General features: G+C 43.5%; 2 protein-coding genes across 5 annotated transcripts in view; both read left to right on the plus strand.

Moving 5' to 3' along the window:
* LOC134839789 (uncharacterized) overlaps positions 1-19,168 on the plus strand; it is a gene marked incomplete in the record, with an annotated part of 166,686 nt that overhangs the window by 91,740 nt on the left and 55,778 nt on the right. Inside the window, 1 exon segment of the mRNA XM_063855411.1 lies at positions 5,458-5,633. Within this exon segment, the coding sequence (XP_063711481.1) occupies positions 5,458-5,633 (176 nt within the window).
* The window catches only part of LOC134840753 (serine-rich adhesin for platelets-like), a 181,998-nt gene that overhangs the window by 32,505 nt on the left and 130,325 nt on the right, over positions 1-19,168 (plus strand). The gene's annotated exons all lie outside the window — the stretch shown is intronic.

Genomic DNA, 19,168 nt, shown 5'->3' on the forward strand with positions numbered 1-19,168 from the left:
CGTGTCTTTGCCTTGGGAAAACAAGTCAATTTTCAACCTGGTTACAAAATCTCAATTTTTCGAGAAACCAACCTACTACAATTTGTCACGAAGTCTCAACTGCATGAAGAAACAGCTCCTTCAGAAAGGAATCCGACAGATTGCCCTACCAAAGATTGGATGTGGACTCGACAAATTGAAAGAAAGTAGAGTTTTCAGCCTAATAAGCGATATTTTCGAAAAAACGAACATCAAAATCTTCATTTATTTTTAACGACAAATCATCGTATCGCATAATAACCTTTCAGCATGCATTCTTTTCCTCGCTAGTCTCCAGCCAGCGGAATGTTGACATCGAAGTCAAGAACTAACGACTTTCGAATGAAGAAAAGACAAAAAAATGAGAAAAACTTCTTTCTTCAAATTCGACATTTGCAGATTTTCAGAAAAACTGACGTCAAAGACATCATATGCGTGGTATAATGACTTTATACTCCTGGATCATCATTGCCCCAGCCTACGGACATGTGCACGAAGCCGGCTCACTAGGAGAAGTCAACTTCATAGAGATCTCAAAAAATGGACGAAAACCCCATGTATTAACATTATGGATAACACGTTTTTTTGATCCCTCAAAAATTTTATGAAATAACCAGCCAAACTTTCACCGGTTATCATCATTGCAACACCCTACTGACATGTGCACGAAGCCGGCTCACTAGCAGAAGTCAACTTCCTGGAGATCTCAAAAAATGCACGAAAACCCCATGTATTATTATTAGGTATAACACAAATTTTTGATCCCTCAAAAATTTCAAGAGATAACCACTCGAAGTTTCACTGTGGATCCTCATTCCAGCACCCTGTGAACACGTGTACGAAGTCAGCTCACTAGCAGATCGAAATTGGGAAAGATACATTATTTCGCGAAATTCCTATGTAATAAGATAGGAAAAAACGAAAAAAAAAATCGACGGAATTATTCGCTAAAAATCCGAACTCAAAAGCTAAGATAACGCCGGAAATCACCCACTGCAACCGTTGAGACAATCTTGACAGGCTGTCAAGCAAACTGAACAGTTTCTTCGAGTCTTAAAAGATACGACCGGACCAAAAATCCTCAAAAACTTTGAAAAAAGAGGGGAATCCATCCTTTATCATTCTGTCTGACGCTTAATTTTGCTCAGTCGAACCAGCAAAGTACTGGAACAGCCAATATGAGTGAAGTGCAGTGACAGCAGAAGAAACCAATTGAAAAAGACAGATTCCGCATCATGAGACGTTGGTGGCCAAAAAGCAAAAATCATCGTTAAAAAAGTGGAATTCTGACTTCACACAAAAAGAAGTGTATCATTGCCTTTCAGGTTGTCAGGCCACCAGAGGCACAAAATACCCAAAAGAAGAAGATGACAATACTTCTTAACAATCAGATGATATCTGAAACACACAGTGGCAACTTTTAAGCACGTACAACAAAGTACAAATAGCTTTATAAACTGTCAACTTCAACAAAAAGTGAAAAATTCGACAAAACAGATAACTGTGAATTTGTTGGACATCTATTCGCAATTGAAGAGGCCACGAAAAGACTGAAGTCACCTCATTTGAAAAGTTTACAACTAATTCGAGCACCAATGGAACAAAAGAAATGACTAGTAACAAACACTGAAAGAAGAGAAAAACGACGAAACGACGAACAATAGTTTGCTACACGACACTACAGTACTTGCCGTGCAAATTTAGTTACAGTTGATAACTGACAATCTCATGGTATTATCAAATTGACCCTATCATCTATCACTTAACTCCCTTAACAAGACTCAATGTGGCTTCCTATCCCCATTAAAATATTTCCCATTTAAACTCAATTGATTTCTCTTTCACATAATGTAAATTGAAGTAATAACCTGTGCTTCTAACCCAATGAATGTTAATTATTTTTTGTGATAACTTGATAGTTCAATTACTCATTTTCCTGTAGCAGTATATATTTTGTCAATCTGATTGTCGATTTTAAACTTAATTATTTTAACTGTAAACAGTCAAAAACTGAAAACCACCCGGGAAGATTCCTTCTTGTGAGGTAGTGTGACATCACTACATGACGTCATGCATTCTTATGCTATATTAGATTACATAATTAACCTTGTTAATGAAATGAAGTTCATACATTTATGTTTATTTAACTATGTAAATATTGATGGTAATTAATACCAATCAGAGGAGATTTATACCGAGCTACTAATCAATTGGGTAGACTTGATGAGAATAAAATATTAGAATCATGCTCTAACTTGCGCCGATCGATTAGCGATATTCCAGAAGTTAAGAACCGAGTCCTGCGTCCTTAAAAGCAAGATAAGTCTTAACCGCTCGAGACATATAAATTATGGAAACAATCAATAACAATTGATAGCCAGTAGCGCTAATTAATATTCGAACAGCTTACAACATTATCAATAAACGACGATATAGCTGTCCACAGCCATCCGAAGGGACACTATATCACATGCATCTATTCGCAACTCTAATTATCTAATGTTTACACAAGCAAAGCTTGTCTTATAGTATGAACTCTTTTTTTTCCAACCGAAGTCGCAAATATTTTCCAACCGAAGTTCAAATTGACTGGTACTGCTAATGCGTCATAATTGGCTTGCGTCACTTAGCGTTTATGTAGACTCATAATTGGCGTGCGTCACTTATGAAATTTTGTAGACTGAAAGTTTTACTCACTCAGTTTTTCCCAGTAGCGCTATCGGTCATGTTTTTGCTTGTGTATGCGAAGTGCAACTTTGCCTCTGTATTTGATTCCTGAAAGTGCTCTTTTTGTTATCCAATTTGACTTTTTGTCTTGAAATGCCATAAAAAAGGTAATTTTTGTAAAAAAAAACACATGATCAAAGAAATATTTCATAGAATAGAAAAAGCAGACTTTTTCCTATTAAGTAGCAGATTTTGATAACCTATAAACCGCCAAAACTTATTAGTTATCCAATAATTTATTCAATTCGTCTTTTATTTGGTTGGGGAGTGAGAAAATTTACATGGTGGGGAGAGTGTTCTCATGGGCCCAAAATTTTATTGTGTGTGAAAGTTGTTTTTCGACTATTATTTACTTTTGGTTTGAGCTTTTCTAAACGCTAATTGGGTAAATACATGGCCTAGAAATTTAGGGGTGACCAAAATTATTCAATCTATCCGTCGATGCAAAATTACAAATACGGAAAATATTTAAAGGCTAATCAATTTTTCACATGTCGCAATTGTTTAAATATCTTTTTCAAAAATGTTTATAACATATAGATTATTACTTTATAATTATTTCATAATAAATATTTTGATGTGCAAAGGGATTATAAACTTTTCTGTTTTTGTAAAAGTTTATTTCAAGCAATAAGTTTTGTTAACCCAATGATTTTCGTCCAAAATTCTAGTTTTGCAAAAAAAATTCTAAATTCATTTTTACTGGAGCCGTCTAATTTCCTAGCCCCCTAAGAATACTTGTAGTTGTATAATTAATGCATTTAAAATTATTTTATACTCTTTGGATTCTACACTATATAATCAATTTATAAATTTATAATAATCGTGTGACTCAGGGGCGGATCTAGGATTTTCTCGAGGGGGGGGGGGCGAATTTTCAAAAAAAATTCGAAAATTTTGACGACCTTTTTTTTTAGGTCGACCAAATTGATTTTTCGAGCTCTCCCAAACCACTGTTTTGCCCCTATTTTGGCGAAATTTTCTGCGCCGCAGGCAAATTTTTGAAAAAACAGTCAAAAAAAGCCGTTTTTGGGCACTTTTTGAAAAATTTTGACAAAAAAAATTCGAAAATTTTGACGACCTTTTTTTTAGGTCGACCAAATTGATTTTTCGAGCTCTCCCAAACCACTGTTTTGCCCCTATTCCGGCGAAATTTTCTGCGCCGCAGGCAAATTTATGAAAAAACAGTCAAAAAAAGCCGTTTTTGGGCACTTTTTGAAAAATTTTGAAAAAAAATTGCGTTTTTTTTGGCGCGCGCTCCCCCTCAAAGTTAGTATATATTGGCGCCCAAGGCGCATTTAGAAAAATTTTAGGGTCGGTCGGCCAAAATGGATTTCTGAAAAAGTATCAAAGGGGGGACCCTTTGGGTCGGCAGGGGGTCGAATCCCTGAGGGCGGGGGGGCTTCCGCCCCCCCTAAATCCGCCCCTGGTGTGACTTAATCTTGAGTAAAACTTTCAATTTCCATCCAAAAAGTTATCCTCTAATTTACGCTTTTTTGACGGTGAAATCTCATTTGTACCAATGTTGTTTTGTACCAAAATGAAAAATCGGCCCCATTTGTGCCAAAATTTTTCAACTCGACTTCTGATTGAATAATTTTGGCACAAATGGGGCTGATTTTTCATTTTGGATTCATAGACAATTCAATTAGTGCTGTTGTAGAGGAGGGACGGTTGAAGTAAATACTTTTCCTGCAAAAAATTTCTGCAATATTGTTTATTGATGTATTTATATAATGCTGGTATTGGCTGGGGTTGGACCCGTATGGCCCGCGAGAAAATTTACGGGTTATGGGTTGTGTGCTACGGGTTACGGGCCAACGCTACGGGCTATTTTTCGCGTGAACCAGTGTAAATCTACTTTAAAAACGGAAAACATTTGAAAATCAAATTTTCGTAGGTCAGATGAGATAATACAAAGGCTACCATTTTTTTGTCAAAATAACCACACATTACTCGTCAATGTCTGAGTCAAATAGTCCAACGTCTATCACTTCAGTTTCTTCTTGGGCAGTTGCCAATTGGCTACTGTTTTCACGCACAAATAGGTGTAACATCCGGTTTCGGTTTTGATCGGCCGTTTTTGTGAAATTTACGGGCTACGGGTAAACGGGCTTGGTGTACGGGTTACGGGTTGCTCAGATACGGGTCCAACCATAGGGTATTGGCCCTATCCAGCTTGTGCACGACTGTACCTCAACTCGACTTCTGATTGGTCGAATTGTGATGGGAGGAATCATTAAATTAGTTTTCTACTGTTGAAACAGCCGAAAACTAAACAGCGGAAGAGTTTTGCGAGCTTGCGAACAGAGGGTAGGACTATACAAAAATTAGAGCCGGTTATCGCCGGCGACCTTAAACTAAGAGCTTAAACGATTGATTTTTTTAATTTTTCATTTGTATTTGTGAATACCCACCTTTATTACATCGTCTAATTTGCTTGTCTAATTTCCTAGCCCTCCCCCCTACAGGACTAGAAAGCACAAAAACGATATCTTGTTACCGCGCCTATTGCAATTTGTAACGTATTTCGGCCTCGGTCGGCCCTTATGAAAACTAAATCAACCTTTAAGCGTTTGGAAATTTTGTACCTTGCAGTGAATCCCCCTCCTCTGCCATTGTAATTGACAAGATCTCGAAAACTTACTGAGCTAACTGAATGAGCTTACTTTTATTTGGCGTTTGGTTGTGAGTGTGTGCTTTTGTTGACAGAGTACCGAAATGTGTTGAGTGGGTTGGTGCGGAGTGTGTTGAGTCACACGGTGCAAGTGCAGAGTGCCCTGAAGAAGTACTACCCCCAATTCAGCCAACTCCTCACACACATCCTCACTTTCTACCACACCAACACGCACACTCAGACACTGAGACACCACGACAACAGCCCTCAGGTGCGCATTAGGGGACATAGTTTTGTTTCCTCATATAGTATACATGTCATACATTAGAATTTAATCATTGCGTGTTTTAAACAAGACCGGAAATAAAAGTTACAAGTAGTATAAGCAGTGTGAGCACCATGGTTTCTATTAGATACCGGTATCTATGTGGTATCTTTTAGGTAATAAGTTCCTCCCATCTGCACCTCAGCTGGTCAAGGCCAGGGGCGATGGTTTTGATTTTTATCAAATCATTAGAACCAATTCAAACGAAATGAAAGTCACCATCGGGAACTCGTTCTACCTTTCCGAGGTAGCAGTGGTGGTCATGACGATACATTCTGCACACTTTTGCCTATTGAATGTAAGCACCGGGACAACGCCAACATGACTTGGCGGTGTAACTTTCGCCCGGAAGATACATATCGACGGAAAACAAAACTAAGTCTTAAGACGACTGGCTAGCGTCTAAACAGAGCTTTGCATGCTTTTCACCGTCTCTACCAAGCCAGTACTTTTCGGTGGTCTTTTCTAACATCGGGCCGACAAAAACGTTACTGCTTTCGGCTTCGGTCAAAACACTCAAATTAACTAGATTATATGCAGAAATAGTGAGCTCATGGCTGGTTCTCAGTATCCCCAGACCACGAGGTCACTCCTAAAAACAGGGCTACTACTTATTATATAACTATTGTTTTTGTTCAGTAGATAAAAATCATCATCTCCATCGAAGATGGATCAACCCTTCCCCCCCCCCCCCCCAACTCCTAGCACCTCATCCTTGTCAAAACTAATCCAAATATCAGTTAAATTCAAGTCAGGACATGACAGGATGCTAAAAGTTCACACGAGTCAATAAAAGTTTCCGTCCCGAGACCCTTCCGGATTCTTGAATCCGCTGAATCAAGCTCGTTGATCTTGATTTCTTCCTAATCCGGAAGGCTGGTTTCTTACCCTTCACCGTTGTTCGCAACGGCCTTGCAACTATTGTAGCAGCACAATAGTTGCAACTCGGAACGTTCTCTGCTGTTCCTGCAATCTGCTGCTGTTTTTCAATCACGATTATCGTTGTTATCGTCAGCGCAACTAACGTTGTTGTGTTTTCTCTCTCGTTTTTGTTAAAATGGCCGTTTCAGCATTTCTCAGAAATGTGACGTCATCTTTCGAATTTTTGAAATTTTAAAATACTAGAATATTCTAGCCCTCATCGTTTGGCTAAACGTTCCAATAACGCTTTTAGTTCTTGAAAACCACCAATCCGGAAGGCCTACTGCTAAAATTCCGAATTCTGCAGAGATTGCATTTTTCACATTCTGGTCGAATGTCACATACTCCCCGGACAGTCCGGTCAATGTCCTCATTGAATCGCGCAATGTTCATAAAATGGTTACAGTGTCATCGAACAGAATTTACAAAATGCACGAAATTACTTTTATCCACGTCACTTCAACTCACTACAGAATATAAATGGCATCATACTACATCACTATAGCCTTCAAATTCTCTCATTAATCTGCACGTTGAGGATACAACCTAAGATAAAACATATTTTCTGACTTCCAGTGTCAATGTCCCGATTAAAACTTTTTCTCTTAGATTTAAAAGGTGTTGGCTTGCAGGACAGTCCTGCCAACCAACAAGCTAAAATTATCCTACTATGCTCCTTCCCTTCGGAAATCTTGCTTGTTTATTGTCCTGAATATTAAAACTAAGAAACTTTGTGGTTAGAAAGAACAATGTACCAACCTCCCTCTCCAAGAGGTTACTCAAGTTTTTCATGTCACCACAAAGTGATCAGTCTTCCTAAGTGATTAAAAACAATCATACAGGCTGGAATATTTAAATATACTCTTCTCTTAAGCCTTTCTAAATAAATAATAAGTGTCTCTAAAGCCACTTCTGCTAAAATCAAAATGCAAATTTATAAATGCAACAATTTCAAATCTCAACTAAATGTTTCAGTTTTCAATTACAACTTGGTTGCTTGGTTTCTCACTTGAGTTTTTCACACACTTAAAACAATTCTGAGTTTTAACTTTTCTTCATCACTCCTTTGTTCTCTTCTTTTTTCGTCGTTTAGAAGTTCTAAAACTTCTAAATTCTTCTAATTTTCTTTCTTGTTGCCTCTTGTTTTCTCGACCATTCGTCAATGTTCCATTTCCTCCTCCTGTGATGCTGACTCCGCACTTTCGGTTTCCGTGTCTTGTAGCACGTCGTTGGCTATCCTGACGCTGTTGGAAGCCGTCCTCCAACACTTCTGCTCTTCTACCCTCTGTTTACAGCAAGGTAGGGGATCCACGTTGGATTCTCTGTTTCTACAGAAGCTGTTGTGGAGACACAACATCACGTTTCTCTCCAGATCTTCTTTCAGCATCTCTGCCTTCTCATTTCCACTACGTTCACTCGTCCTGGAGATTCTTTTCACAGCAGTGGTCACTGCATTCCGATGAGTCACGAAAGCTCACTTGAAAGCTCCTGCCCCAATGTCCAGCTGATATTCACTGTACACTCTGCCATGTTTCGACATATGCTTTTTCGCATACTCGTACAACCACGCAGTCATGTTAGCTCTGAACCATGGCATCAATCGTTTTCTCGCCCATATCTTCTTCACTTCCATCGGAATGTTTAGAACTTTGCACATTGTCTCAAAAAGATCTAAATCTTTTAGACAATCTAATTTCCGCAATTGTTCTCTCGTCGGCGCCTCCTGTCTATTATTTTCTCTCACATGAGCTTCCAGCCATCGTATCGCCATCATAACTCCCATTATCACTATTGTTACGGGCTGTGATGAATCTGGTAAACCCATGGAGAGCAGCTCTCCAGAGTCCCAGATCAACATCAGATTACTACGCTTGGGATACCACCAGGTCTGCAGCAAGCAGTGGCAAGGAAACTCGTCATGCGTCAACATGATGCTCCTCCAATTACGTTTTCCCGAAGCTTCCAGCAATGGTTCCACTTCCATCATCACTCGGTGGATTTCATCATTCTCATCTACTGCATTGTAATCTGTGACAGTTGATCCTCTCTGTTTCTGTTTTTCGAAGTCACTGAAGTTCCCGCTCACATATCCCATGAACTTCTTTCCTAGTATTGACTCCAATTCTTCTTTGGTTCTCCCTGGGACTGCTGAGAACATCTTACAGAGTAACTCGTAAGACTTTTCAGACATTCTCATTCTCGCCAACCTCACACACTTCGGCACTGAGAAGGCTTGATCCACAATCGTTCTTGTACTCTTCACGTCCACAGCTACGAAATGTACAGGATATCTGCTCTTGCACATTGGAGCCAACGTTGAGCCCACCAAATATCGTGCTCCTGATGGTCTACAATAAGTTTCGCTGTGTCTGATGTTCATTTCTGTCTCGATTGCTTCCCTCCATTTTCCTATGTATTTCTGCTCAGTCTGCAGAACTCCTGGGAACACTTCTACGCTGATGGCTGTGGCCATCTCATGTTTCTGTTCTAGATTCAATAGTGACTCTAAAGAACCAAACATGCTGTAGAATCCTAGTGCAGTCACTAGATTCACATCGGTTCCTCCATGGCAATCTGCTATCAGCTCCGTTTCCGTTCTTGCTTTCATCACCACATTTCCAAACAATACTGTCAATTGCTTGTGTTGTTTCTCCAGGGTTTTCACACAGTCTAGACCTCCACAAACGTGACCCTCTAGTCCACAGACTTCCGCCAGACAGCTACCAGGTTTGACCCAGTCTTCTGGTCCCCAGCCAGGCAACTCCACTTTATCTTCTCCGTTGCTCTTAGAGGCTGTCATCATCACATTATATATGATGTTGAGGTCACGCAGGTTACAGTCTGCATTCAGTTCCCTTTGTACGTCTTGTGTCGCCCTTAATATTGAGTCAGCGTTGGGACTAGGACACCATGATGGCCTCATCAATTCCCACACTGCCATCAAGCTCGTTCTCAGTAACTCATCTGAGAATCCCAACCCAAACTCCACTCTCTTGTCGGATTTTGGTACTGAAGGTGCAGTCACCTCTTCTTCCAAGACCAGTCCCAATTTGGCCTGTGGATTGTTAACGCTCTTGATCGTTACAATTCTGGACGTCCAGAATCTTAGTAACACCGCCTGCTCATAATCAAAGAAGCAATCACGTATGTCTTCACTCAAGAAAGGATTGTACGCCATCCCTATGATCCCGGATACGTAGCTATATGACTTCTTCTTGATCGGTCCACAGTATTCACTGGATTTCGGCAATGCTCCCATAGATTCTTTAGTGAGTCTCAGCTCCTTGTTTGAGAATCTCCTGATCTCATCTATCTTTTTCATGGGCTCCAATTCTTCAGGTTCTTTCATGTTCACCCTCATCGGTTTACTTTGCTGCATGTCCAGCAGTGCTAGCAAGAACAAGGCTTTCGTTCGCTCATCGCCTTCCCTCAACATTCTAACACAAGTGTTTAATGCATGTACTGAAATCTGCTCTATCAGGAATCGAATGAAACAGAGAGCATCTCTCCGCTTCGCACACGCTACTGCTGCTCCCTCCTGGACTATCAGATCCCTCAGATTCGTCATAAGGAACACCTTTTCTTCTTTTGACCTTTTTCTTTCTTCTGAATGATATTCTTCGCGAGTCAGTCCCATCATGCACCAGGCGAACCTGAGTTGTAATTCTGTCCTTACGTAAGGTACTGCCACGAGAGCATGTATTCTTGGCGTAGTCCTCATTTCTTCTTCGAAATACCTCAATACTACTGCTTTCCATGGAAGGCTCACTAACTGTTCGATCGTCTCCGCCTGTACGTCAGACGACGCCAAAGTTCCATACGCCTTCTGCTTGAGGGTGGTGCCCTGCAACATTGTTTCCAGATAACCCTCCATGACTTTTTCGTCTTCCAGGGCCATTACATACCCTCTAGCCGAGTTTCGGTATTCCAACATCTCCATGTATCCACCGGTGGGTTCATCTATCGACACTGTCTCAGACACTGTTAGTCTGTTGTATTCCACTGGTGTTAGTTGTCCTGCAACACTTCCCTTTCCATGATTCATGGGAGATGGCTTGAAGTCCCTCATTTTACTCTCTCCACATTGACTGAGTATTTCCATTTCTAAAGTTGCTCCAGTCAGAGTGCGGTCACTCCTTTTGGATTTATAACCGGTTGACTTTATCCCTGCCATGAGAATGGGTGGCACCATCGCTATATCAGTTAACATTCTATCTGCGCCAGACAATTGATAATCACCTTGCCCCAAATCCATGACTTCCTCGACTCGTTTTCTTTTCGCTGAGTTACCAGCTTTCATCGATATTTCTGAATCCACTTTCGTCTTTCCAATTCTCCTCGGCATCACTCTGCTGCCTAACTTCATTTTCATCGCATTGATTTTATCAATCACCATTTTCGATCGCATCGTCCCTCTCCTGGTTCTTGACAGGTACACCACCTCTCCTTCATCGTCCTGCGGTGTCATCTTGATGGGAGAATTCGCTTCACTCTCATCAGTGGCTGAGTCGATCAATAACTCACTCAGTCTCCCTTCACACTCATCAAGCTTGTCAAGTACTTCTCTCATCAAGGGTTGATTGAGACCTGTTTTGAGGATGGACTGGGTCCCATAGCCCTGAATCACGGTCCAGACTTCTTCCATAAACGCCCTTCTGTCCAGCTTACATCCCGTCCTACTCTCGTGGTCTCGGTGATGTACTTCCCATTCTTCTTCGGGCAGCGTTCCCAAGAAAGGTACTCTGGCTGAGGCCTCTATTCTTCTCCTCCGTGGTGATTCCATGAGGATTCTCTGGTCGTTATTTCTTGAATTGCCAGGAGAGCTGCTCTCCGGCAAATTCCGTTTCATTTCCATAAAGGCTGACGGAGGCTCCAGTGTCGAGGTGCCTTCATCCGCTGGCTCAGTCGTTTCCAACGTATCCGCATTGTTTTCAAGATCACTGAAGATGTTAAAATCCAGGCTGGATGTTCCTCCTGTCGATGCCCTGTCGTCTTCCCCACCAGCTTGATCTTGTTGCATGGGTTCTTCAGTCTGACGGCTTCCACCCTGTCCGTCATCTCCTTCTGACTTATCCTTATTCGAGCTCGATGGTCCTTGTTCGTCATTGTCGGCTTCTTCCTGGAATCTCGGCATGAGCAATGTACCGGCCGATTTATCTTCCTCTTCTCCATGGACCACTTTGATTTTTTCGCAGCCGAAGGGTGCTAGGAAGGTTCTCGTCTGCAATATTCCTCCCACTTTCATCTCCTTTTTCACACTGGTCAGGATTAATGAGGCTTCAGGCAATTCTGTCCTGCCTCTCATTCTCATCGGAGTTAAGCCTAGTCCCTTCCATTCCTCATCAAATCTTCCAGGCTTGGGAGTCGCGGCGTTGTTATTCGCCTTCTCGTCGCTTGATCCGTGTATGCAAATCGTGTGTACTGTAACACGGCGGCATTTCTCCCTACGAAGTATGGATCCATCGTCACCGAGAAATTCCCTACTCTCCTTTCATTGGTTTCGAATGCTCTCAACCTAGGAGTTTGTACTACGGAGACTGCTCCGAGCAACATCCTTCTTATCAGAGGGAATTCAGGGATTGCTTCCGGTAGCTTCTTGTAATCGCCCCAGTCTTTCGTCTCTTCTCTCACCTTGTGATATGCTGCTGTGAGACGAGGCACTCTGGTTATTTCACCATTCGTTTTGTCATAGGGTCTCAGATTCCAAAGCTTTGGAAACACCTCGATATGTCCTCTCTCTACTTCTCCCATGCGGTCACGGAAGTGATCGTCAAAGTTGATGACTGTCATCTCTGGCTCCGATATTTTCGCAAACAACAGATCTTCACTCATGAGCTCCCGCAGTGTGTGCTGCTCACACCAGTTCAGTGTACTACCGTCCACTGCCGATATGAGGTTCAGGTGCAGCACTGACCTCCTATATGCTTCCACTTTAACGTCAGGGAACGCAAAGGTGACTGCTGGTCCATAGATCACTGTCACGAACTCCGTGACTCCTCTGATCAGCGCCAAGGGATCGGTCCTCATAGCCAAGCTCAGATCTGTTAATAGCGGCATGCCTCCAACATGTCGTCTAACATCTTCCTCTCTATCAATTGTCTCGTCTTCTCCGGTTCCAAAGCGATTTTGCTGCAAGAGATATTGGATAAGAGTGTGTCTCAGGTCTCTTATCTTGTTCCACGAGTCCGTGGATTTCTTCATATACAGGTTCCTCACTCTCTCTTTCATCTGCTCTGGACAACGTGCCAGTTTCATTAGTCCTCCCAAGTTTCCGTGGGTTATTGCGATCAATGTCAGAAGTCCATCTAGTCGCAGGTTCTGTATTCCATCCGTAAGCAGTATCGCCGGTCCTTTCACGAAACTCTCCGCTCCGAATGTCACGAACAAGGCTATTAATTCCACTATCGATACTTTCACTACTGCTTGGAGGAATTCCTTTATCAAATAGTGCGAGACTTTCGGGTAAACTTTTGCCAAGAAGGACGCGGTCCATCCGGCTCCCAACCCTTCTAGCATGCTGTCTGTCCTTTGAAATCCCTCCTGTCCCTTCACTTCCTGGGTCCAGAAGGTTTCCAGAGTAATCTGACACATTCTGTTCACGAACTCAGCTGTCTTTTCTCCGGCATTTTCCGCCAGGTTCACCTCCTTCAACAAGTAGGCGTGTATCTTAGTGATCATTACTGGGCCTTGCTCAAAAGCATCTGCACCCAATGCCGCTACTCTAGGATTCAGGTGTAGCCACTGGTTTGCTTCCGGCTTGGTTCTCAGCACCATCGCCTCCAGATGAGCTCTCGTCTCCAGTGAATTCTTTCTTCTCGTGTCTCCACTCGCCACTTCCATTGCTCGGAACCACAAGTCGTTGGACATTGCCGTGATCACTCGATGGTCGTCATCTATTCCTGGTTTCATTTTGAGTTGCCGACTGAAGTTGGACAGTTCCAACCCCAGCACTTCGTCCAACACTAACATGTGTAGCGCGTGGTCCTTGAATCCTCTCATCGCGTTTGAGATATCTGACCATACTGCAGGCAGTTCAGCCTTAAGTGGCCTCAGGTTCTCCATTTCTATCATGCGATTCGGGGCTGATATGATCAAATCATATCTTCCTTCCGAAAGTAAGGCTACCATTGCATACACAAATTTCAGTCCATCCGGGAGATGTGCATATCCCGGAGACAACGCAAATACTACTCTCAACGTCACTTTATTGAATGATCCCTCCTTCGTCGCATCCACCACTTCACCCATCGACTCCAGGATGTCTTTTATCGCTGGCCATACTGCGTTTTCTGCTGTTGCAGGATCTCTGAGCCTGCTCAGAAAACCTCTACTGTGTAGATGGTCATTGATGCCAGCAAACACAATCGTTATCGGGTTCATTTCTGTCTGCCTTTGTACCCCTATAGCCAATGACACTGATTGCAATAGGTCTAGGTCAACTGCGGCCAGCATTATGACGTCCGGCCAAAACAAAGACTTAGAGGTGTACACGAACTCTGAATTCGCTACTACCATGATTTTGGCCTTTCTCATCTCTGCTTTGTCGTAGGCGGCGAAGATGGTCTCATCTTTCTTTATCGCTGTCAATCCGCCATATCTCTGGGCATCACCATCTTGGTTCACTAGTTTTGGGTACACTCTCTCCTTCACATGACCAGGTGGTGTCGTCAGTTGCCTAAATATCTTCACGTGTTGTCCAATCGGCGCTCTCGCCGTCAGGAATCTTCCTGGTCTTTCTTCACGGTTCCTCTCATCATGGTTCAATCTCACATCTTGCAACGGTCTTGCATTCACAGGTCCCATTGTGTTGTTGGAGGGCAGTCCCTCCAAATCAGCAAATCTCAAGGCCGTCGTAGAGCTGAAATTTATGCTAGCGGCTATCAACCAGTCTACGCCGGTTATCGAGTACAATTTGCTGACGGATAGCATCGCTCCATTCAACATCCTCCTTGCATCTTCGATGAACCTTACTCTCTGTAGGTCCAGCTTCATCAGTTCGTCCTTGTATATATGCCAGGGAGACGGTATGGATCTCGACCACAACAATGAGCCTCTGCTCGGTCTCTCCTCTCGACTGGTACTCGTCGTCTCCCATCTAGTGTCCGATCTAGATGTGCCTGCTACTTCTTCGATTGGTTGATTGACAGATCCTATCCTTCTCCTAGGATGAATTGTCCTCCTCATCGGTGCTTCTCCCAACCGATCCTGCACGTCTGTTCTTCGACCTGGTTCACTGGAGCTTTGTTGCCGGTAATTCGTGACGGCTGGGACCGTACCCAAGCGCGTTTCTAGGTTAGGAGGCACAAAGGTGGTGATCACCGTATCACTCACCGTTCCCTCTTCCTTCGGCACTCCTGTGTCAAAGAGTTCTGCTTCCAGCCCATCCAACCGTTCTTGGAAGACTCGATTCAACCAAGCTTGTCCTTCGATACTGTCGAAGTGGATGCCATCTGTGGTCAGTCTGGCTTGATCCATGGCTCTCAATTCATGTTCAATGTCCATGAGGATCATTCTTCCGGCATTTCGATTTGCTAGGTTTCTCAAGATGTTGTTCCATCTCATGACTCCCTCGTTGTGCCTTCTTCCTGATGCTGTCAGGCTTCTTGCGTTCATTGGCACCGTGCAAACGGTCAGTACCGCGCAACTGAACTTCTGCCAGAGAGTAGTGAACAAACACACCATCATTGATTCCCACAGTGCTTCCTGCTCATCTGATCCTCTGGAGATATCATTCGTCCCAACTAAGATCATCACATTGGGTATCTTATCTGGATTCATCAGCTCCACCATGCGATATAATTGGGCAATCGTCGCGCCTCCAACGGCCATCACCGTGGTGACCCATGAGGTCCTCAAATTCGACAGCACTCTGACTAAGCTGTCTCCCAATATCAGGTGAGATGTCCCGAGTGGTGGTTGCTGCAGGTTCACAGCCGGGCTCCAGGTAGCTCGATTGAAGCAGGCTCTCGGATCTGTCTCCGGAACTCCCGTGAAATTATACTTCAATTGATTGTTCTTCTGCACGTCTATTATACGAGACACTTTCTTCGCTGGCATCTTCCTTACTTTCCTCTCTGGGATTCTCGAGTTCCCCATGAGTGGTGTCACGTTACTTATCCCTTGTCTGATTACTGTCTGGGAGAGTTGTACTCTGCCCGTATCGTCAATCATTCCATAGGGTGCAGTCACCCCGGAACCTGGTGCATTCTTGTTAGCGACCAATCTTCCAGCTGTCTCTATCAGTTTTCTCACTGTCTGTTCTACGACGGGATCACCCAAGGTGTCACTAGGATCCGGGACTGTTACTCGGTTCGTCTCTGCTGGAAGCCGTGTCTCCGTTGTTTGACTCATTTCTCGAGGTGTCAAGAGCTCCATCGGGGACTGCCCACGAGGAATATCCCTTGCAGGTATCACTTTCTCAATGGCCGTTGTCAACGCCGCCTGCTCCGATCGCTCTTTGTATTCCTGCCTTAAGCGTTCGATCTCTTGACCCTGCTTTTTGTTGCATTCTTCAAACAACTTTCTCCACATGTCGCGGTCTTCCTCCATCGCCAGCATTGTCTTCGTCATATCGTCTAACTCCTTCTCCGTACTTTTCAGCTGATCGTTCATCTCGTCCAGATCTTGTATGGTTTGGTTCGTCTGAACCTTCTGTGTTACTTTCGCCCTTTTTGGTGGCACAGCTGCTCTCAGTGGTGAACCAGACGAGGTCGCCTCGCTGTTCATCTCCCGATGCATTCTCGTCAGCCCAGGTTTAGGCTTAGAGGGCATTGGCATCTCACCTGGTTGGTAAGTCCTAGAACTTCCCAATCCAGGCTCATTCGCCAAGTCACTCCCTGGGAGAGCCCCGTTTCTCCACCTCATCACTCTCATGTTCGGGCGGTCTAGTACTCCTCTTTCTCCATATGCTGCCATCAACAGGACTTCCGTGGGGCGGTCCCCACGGTTGTCGTGCCCCAAGATGTTGATTAGGGCGGTCAGCAACATGACCACCTCTGGGTCCTCCAGAGCGAAGTCTCGTTCGATCAGCCGACGATAGATCGCATCTACCATCGGTCCCACATATGCCTCTGCCAGGTCCATCAATTCGTCCAGGTTGAAATTGTCCATACTGTATTTTCCAAGTTTGATTTGATTCGACTTCGATTTGATAATTTGACTCAAGTGAGTAATTTAAATGATCAATCAGGATCTAGAAAAGAAATCACGGCTGTCACACTTGTCAATTTCACCTTAACATATATCGTTAAAATTTGCTTAAAACAGTTCAGATAAAAATATATTTATCCTAAAATTTATTAAAATCAATTGGTTTCTAAAATTTTGGAATTCGACCTAAGATTGGACAGTCCAAACTTTAGATCTATTCCCAAGATCGTCATTTAGTTGTTCATGGTCACTAACCCCTACTTACCCATGATCTTAATAACCTAACACATAACATAACATAACACACATATCACATATTACATGCAACTTGGTCTTTGGCCTAACACCCTCTCGCACATCACTCAGCCTATACTTAAGTAATATTTCTTATGTAGATACACTTGTATGTTCGTATCAGAGAATATCACGTGTACAAGCGCGTACAATTCCCGAGGATGCAGTCTTCCTCTATTTGGATCGTACACTGGAAGCGAGAGCTCCTTCACGTCCATTTCCACAAGGAAGTCCCTCAGCCTCGTCAAAGACAAGACTAGGTTTTCTGGGTCCACGTGCTGCTTCTCTGTCGCCCTCGTTACCAAGAAGCATAAGTACTTTCCCGGTATCTGCGACACCGCCGGAGGTAAGGCTGCTACGCCCCCTATCCCTGGTCTTTGCTTCCAAAGGAATTCCACGTTTTTGTATTCCCTCTTAAAATCTGCCGCTAGCGCCGTCCTAAAACTCATGTCTGCGGTGATTGCTATCGCACATGTTCTGTTTGTGAGTATGAAATCACTGTCTGTTAGTATTATGTTACTAAAATATTCATTTGGTAAATTAAAATATGACTCAACTACCCTGCCTATGTCAGGTTTCTTAGGTTCTTCGCCTGTTTCTGCTTCTAAGTCTCCTGTTTCTCTTGCTATTCTTAATTTTTTTATTATCAAGTTTTCAGTGTGGGTAAGTCCTACCCCCACTCCCCGGACAAAAATATCCATCGGTGTCCCCGTCGATCGCATACCGGATATCAAGTCAAGGTTACAAGCTGGAATGAGAAGTTGTCCTTCCTGGGCAGCCCAGGAAGGATCATCTCGTTCGGTCCTAATGAATTTCGCGCTTTCACGATCTACGTCTTGAATCGTAACGCTGGTCTCTTTAGGGTCTGATGTCATTTCGTTCAGCCACTCTAAGACACGCAGGTTCGTCAGGTCTTGTTCATTTGACTGCTGTTGCTCATCGTCGAATTCTACCTCGGGTTTCGACCAGTCGTCAACCCACTCATCGTTGTGATCATCGACTATGTCAATGTCTTGTGACACGGTTATTTCCTCTAAACCCACTACTTCCTCCACTATTTTCTTTAGATCTATCCTATCCACTACAAAGTCGTCACCGTAAGGATTGTATTTCTTTCTTGGTCTCGTCCCGTCCTTCTGACGAGTCTGCATCGTGAACGGAAGATCTGGTTCCAAGTTCTTGGGAACCTCTATCTGTTCGGGATCCTGCCAATCCTCTTCTGCGTAGGGTAAGGTTTCATCGTCCGCTTCGATCTGTTCGTTTGGATCCAGGTCCAATGGTGTATCCGTACCTTCCTCTACGACTTCGTTTCCATCGTTCTTCTCCCTGGTGCCTTTTTCATTGACCTCACAAGCAGGATCCATCATTAGATAATCCCCTTCTTCCATGTCTGCAGGTATACACCAGTCTTCTGTCGATGGATTGTGTGGCTTGATGTTCTCCTAGTGGGCGGCTCGGCCAGTACTCAGTCTATAAAAGCGTCCCTCCTGGTGCACCTCCGTAATCATGAAGGGTCCCCTCCATTTTTTTAGAAGCTTCTTTGTCCCTTTCGGTGGTATAACGTTCTGAAATACCCATACGTAGTCTCCCACCGAGTAAGTTTTTGCGCCAGCTGCTTTCTTGTCGAATCTTTTCCTTTGCCTTGCCTGTGCTTGCTGAGTATTTCGTCTGCACAGATCGTTCAACTCCTGTTGACGTCTGATCACATCCCTTACGTAAACCTGTGGAGATGTTTTCTTTCCCTCATACTCTGGGTAGAAGAATGTCAAGGGTAAAGACTTCTCGTGCCCCGTCAGCATCATGTGTGGACTGACTCCAGTGGTGGAGTGTTGCGTGCTATTATAAGCTCCCATCACCTGTGGAAGGTATCTGTCCCAATCGGTCATGTACCTGGAACAATATACCCTCAGCATCGACACTAACGTCCTATTCTGTCTTTCCACTAGGCCATTCGTTTGAGGGTGGTATGTCGTGGAGTGAGCCTGAGCGACCTGTGAGCGTCTCATAAGCTCTTTCGTAAGCTCTCCTACGAAAGCTGTTCCATTGTCCGATTGAAACGTCATCGGACAACCATGTCTTGCTATCCATGTATTGATCAGGTGGTCGCATGTCTCTTC

The sequence above is a fragment of the Symsagittifera roscoffensis genome, chromosome 2, assembly GCF_963678635.1.
Source record: "Symsagittifera roscoffensis chromosome 2, txSymRosc1.1, whole genome shotgun sequence".
Taxonomy (NCBI): domain Eukaryota; kingdom Metazoa; phylum Xenacoelomorpha; order Acoela; family Convolutidae; genus Symsagittifera; species Symsagittifera roscoffensis.